Source organism: Limulus polyphemus, unplaced genomic scaffold, assembly GCF_000517525.1.
Source record: "Limulus polyphemus unplaced genomic scaffold, Limulus_polyphemus-2.1.2 Scaffold1075, whole genome shotgun sequence".
In the NCBI taxonomy this organism is placed as follows: Eukaryota; Metazoa; Arthropoda; class Merostomata; order Xiphosura; family Limulidae; genus Limulus; species Limulus polyphemus.
In genome coordinates this window covers 216039-220647 of record NW_013666685.1, presented here as the reverse complement: position 1 = coordinate 220647, position 4609 = coordinate 216039, and the positions used below count along the sequence as shown (strand labels likewise).

The window sequence follows — 4609 nt, the reverse complement described above, 5'->3', positions numbered from 1 at the left end:
CATAGTTGGACGTGAAGAAGGGAGCAAGTTGCACGTAGGGGAAAAAACGCGCCTGTATTTAAATGTCACACCTGAACGCTCACTATTACCTTTTAATTATTGTTTGAAATTATGAACATTGCTCAACATCATGAAAATTAAACCTTATTTTCAATAAGCAATCCTGAAAAATATTTGGGGGTGCTTAACTTTTTTCCAGGTGTATATATTGAACTGTACTTGAGTGAAGTTTGTTAATTAAAGTCTTTGTTTCGACGGTTGTTGTAAGTGGTAGCATATCTCAAGGAGGTTAACATTACGTATTGAACATTATGAGTACTTTAGTGAAGTTTGTTAATGTATATATTCTGTATAAATTAATCAGTTGAATGACATTTTCCTGTGTAGGGTACATACCACAAGAAGACCACTTGGATCAGGTAACCTTAAAATACACACGTGGTTTACTACTACTTCTACTTTGGCAAAGACTATCTGGATGATGGCTGTGGCACAACACCAGTTTCATTTGGTTCGCAACAATGGAAGGGTATGTTCCTAATAGTTAAGCCAGCTGTAAAGTTGTGGCACCCCATGTCATACGGTTGTGTAGAAGGAAGTGCTTTGAACTTAGGATGTTGTTAATCGCCATATTCAAGTAATGTGTTTAAAAGATATTTTATTAATAGTTCTAATTACTTTTTAAATGACTTGTCATACATACAAGCGTTTTATTATTGAACTAGCCTCTGAACGGAAGTCATATAAATTCGTAATTAATGAAAGGTTATCTTAGGACTTGAAAAGTTGCTTCTCTTATATGTAATTGTAAAAAAAAACAACAAAAAAACCGCAAAATACGAAACACAAAATTTGTACGTACCCCCGCATGGACTTAATGAGCCTCCATATCAATTTGGGTGAAGACCCATCCACATCTTGCGAAGTAGTTATGTGGACATACAACAGACAGTACTATTATATTTATATAGATTCGCGAATAGTAATTCAACAAATTTTAGGGCATCCAGCAAAAACAAACAAACAAACAAACAAAACACATGAACGTTATTTTGTTTTATAACGTAATGAATTGAAATGTGTGTGGAGTTTATGCAAATACATTTACCTGACCAGGTTTTAAGCACACAGCTTCTTACCAGTGATTTGATTTTCAATTAACATAGAAATAATAAGCTAGATAAACAGTAACCACATACTTACCACAAATTTAGTTTGATCATTATTGTGGGTCATTAGCATGATTAAAGCCAGAAGATAATTTCCAAAAAATAAAGACGTATATCTTGGGGGCATGGGAAAGCAAGTCCTTGTCATTAGTTTTCACTGTGATCCTTCTATATATGATGGCAGTTGACTTATGTTGTTTCTTTGAAAAATATGATTCGCAATAATTTACGTAAGAAGTTTCCAAGTTCTACATGACAGCGATTGGTGTGTTACTTTATAACGCACGTATGTGTTGTTTTTACGGAAAATTTAGTCGATAAATTATTAATGATATTCTTCAATTGCTCTATAATTACAGTGAATGAAGACTGTTTTCCTATACTTCCATTAGTTTGGGAAATTATGGCTTTTTCTCTAAATGTGAAAATACACGTTGGGAAGGGATTCACTGAACAAATTCTCTGATAAAAAGGCCCCCCTGTGGCACAGCGGTATGTCTGCGGAATTACAACGCTAGCATCCGGGTTTCGATACCCGTGGTGGGCAGGGCACAGATAACTCATTGTGTAGCTTTGTGCTTAATTACAACCAACCAAACAAACAAACTGATTAAAAGTGAGTGCGTAGGCAAGGTTTATATTTTCTAACTGTACCTATGTCAGACCCCGAGTCGAACTGTTTGATAACCTTGTGATTAGGAAGTAATATTTTTTTTGTTTTGTTTTGGTAGTATGGTGATTAGAAGAACAGTGTTTTTATACCTTAACTTTACCCTCGTCTTTACGAACTACGTATATAGATAGTAACATAGTGCCCAACTCTGCTTTCAGTAGTGCTTGGAAGTATGGCGATTGTTACTGTGAATCGTAACCACATCCAGTTTTTACTTAATCCACGGAATGTTTAAATGTCGTTCCAGTTTTGGACTAAACTTTAAAGACACCAATTTTTTTTAATTGTTTAGTGCAGCGTTTCTCAACCTTTTCTATACCAGGAGCGGCTCGCTGCCTCCGTAAACTGTCGCGAACGATCGCTGTCTGTTGATAGGCCTTAAGTTATCCAGTAAATTGGGTTGCTTTAGTCCGCAAACCTATATTTCTTATTATGAAGCTGAAATGAAAATTTCTTGTTTAATTATTCAGCAGGCCTGCCTCTCTTTCCTTAGGTCATGGTGAATTACGAGTTATCGTTATCGATTGATGTTATTTCAGTTATTGGCCGAAACGTAATATCGGTACATCCCTAACTATGATTATAAAAAAAGTATTTTTAAAATACGAACTAGTAGCACGAGCTCTTTCTAAGGCCCTGATGCAGAAGAGAGCTATTTTTTATTTATTTATAATTCAACCAAATATTTGTAAACATGTTAGTGAACTAATGATTTTTTAAAAGTTTTTAAATTATTATACAGGGTATATCGTGTTTTGGAGTATTTCAGGACTCAAAATATGTAAAACTGAGTTTATTGTGACAGAGTATTAGATTTCATGGTGTTTCTTTTATTACCTTCAGAATCGAGTTAGTTCGTTAAGGAACTACGAAGAAATGGCCGATACTCTGTCCAGAACCTTTCCATCTTCCATTTCTTCGAGATCCTCGCCGTCCTTGAGAATGAGTAGGAGCTCACCAAGTTTGTCAGTATTTAAACGGGAAGGTAATTTTCATCTTTACTTGCTTATGATTTAGTTGAAATAGTTCTAAACCAGTGATTAGTCCTCATCTTGTCAATACGTAATGTACATTTTTGTAATTATAAACATAGCAACTATCGATTTACGTTGCTAAATAAATTTAGGAATTGTTACGAAGTCACGTGACGCTGGTAACACGTGGTGAGTTTCTAGAAGGATCTGGGAACATCACGAGTAATCCAGTATTTGCTAGGCGTAACAGTATATTACCCATCCTTATACAGGCATAGTTTAACGAAGTGTATCTAATAACAAGGTTTGTGACTGTACTTTTATTTTCAAGTAAAATATTTTAGACTTACCGTTTATTGGCTTTCATCCCTTTTAGAAGGATTTAAACTGCTAAAGTTAAGGTTCAGCGTTGATTTAAGTTCTTGATGGCTAAAGTTTCTATAAATCTTACATTTTGCTCGTTGTTGGAATTACATATTTCAAATTTCTTGTCGTCTGCTGTCTCGTGTCACATTCTTGGTATGTATGTTTGAAGAACTGTCTGCACTGGGATTGAGATGTTCTTTTATATGCAGTTACAAATGACGTGTGGTTGATCCCACATTACCTCGTAGAATGACAGTTTTGGAACATCATAACTCACTTAACGAGGGGTTCGCACGCCATTTAAAAACATCTTTAAGTGTTGTTTACCAACGATAGATTTTTAGTGAGATATTTTTCACACATTATATTTCTTTACGAAAACAATGCTAGTCACTTGCAATATGATAAACTCTATATAAAATATATTTATCAAGTTTATCTTATACTTAACAGATGTAAAGCTGTCAACATGACTATAGAATCCTGTATACGTTGATTTATGATATATTTCTATTTCTAAATGCGCGCCATTGCTAAAAAACAAACAAACAAAGGATGGACTCCTACAAGGGTTGTTTTTGAGCCTACTATGAATTTCAATCACTGGAATATACAGGATAGGTTGGCATGTACTAACTACAAAAACACCTCGGTTTACTTTACTAAGGTGTTATTAAGGGAGAAACTCAGGAAGAAACAATTGCATGAAATCACAGTGTTATTCCTGTAACCCGAAGAGAGCGAGCATAAAGCTAAGAGTACGTAGAGATGTAAAACGTTCAAATCCACAATGTTCATGTTATGTTGTCTCTACAACCATAGTAATCAGAACTACTACTTTACTCTGCCACGTCAGTGATGTAGTCTTGAAAATGTCCAGAAACCCTGTGAGTATCGATGGGCCGATGTTGTATTTTCCATAATTAGGCATGTCTGACCAAACAGTGTGAATATCTGACGTCACAGCATTATGAATGTCAGGGTATATATATATGTGATGTCACAGACCAGATGAATATTCGATGTCACAGTTATATCGTAATGGATTAGTTGTTTTCCTTACCCTATGAGATCATTTACGTATAACAGTCATGCTAAGAGCCGCTCAACAATAACATACAGTAAATTACATTTTTATTCATTAAGTTACGTCACATTTTGAAATGTGAATAATAGTGTGATTAATTCCTAACAATTTAGTATAGGATATCCTGCTTGCGAAATAAAATTTAGCATCAACATTATTCATGCCTGTTCTCCAGTCATTTCAAAAGTGAATGTTGAGCTTTGCCTGCGAGCAAAGCTTTTTAAACGGGAGACAGACGAACGCTCGGACAGACACCACGGTTCGCAATATATATATATATATATATATATAATCATTTATATTTTTTTAATCTTAATAAATAACTTTGCAATTGGCCTTC

At 34.7% G+C, this 4609-nt stretch overlaps 1 protein-coding gene across 2 annotated transcripts in view; it reads left to right on the top strand.

The window, feature by feature from the left end:
* Positions 1–4609, top strand: part of LOC106462020 (probable serine/threonine-protein kinase DDB_G0282963) — a 142620-nt gene that overhangs the window by 120360 nt on the left and 17651 nt on the right. For both annotated transcript variants that reach the window (XM_022389130.1, XM_022389131.1), the window contains exons 15-16: positions 388–529; positions 2686–2827. In XM_022389130.1, coding sequence (XP_022244838.1) covers positions 388–529; positions 2686–2827 — 284 coding nt within the window. The remainder of the gene's footprint in view (positions 1–387; positions 530–2685; positions 2828–4609) is intronic.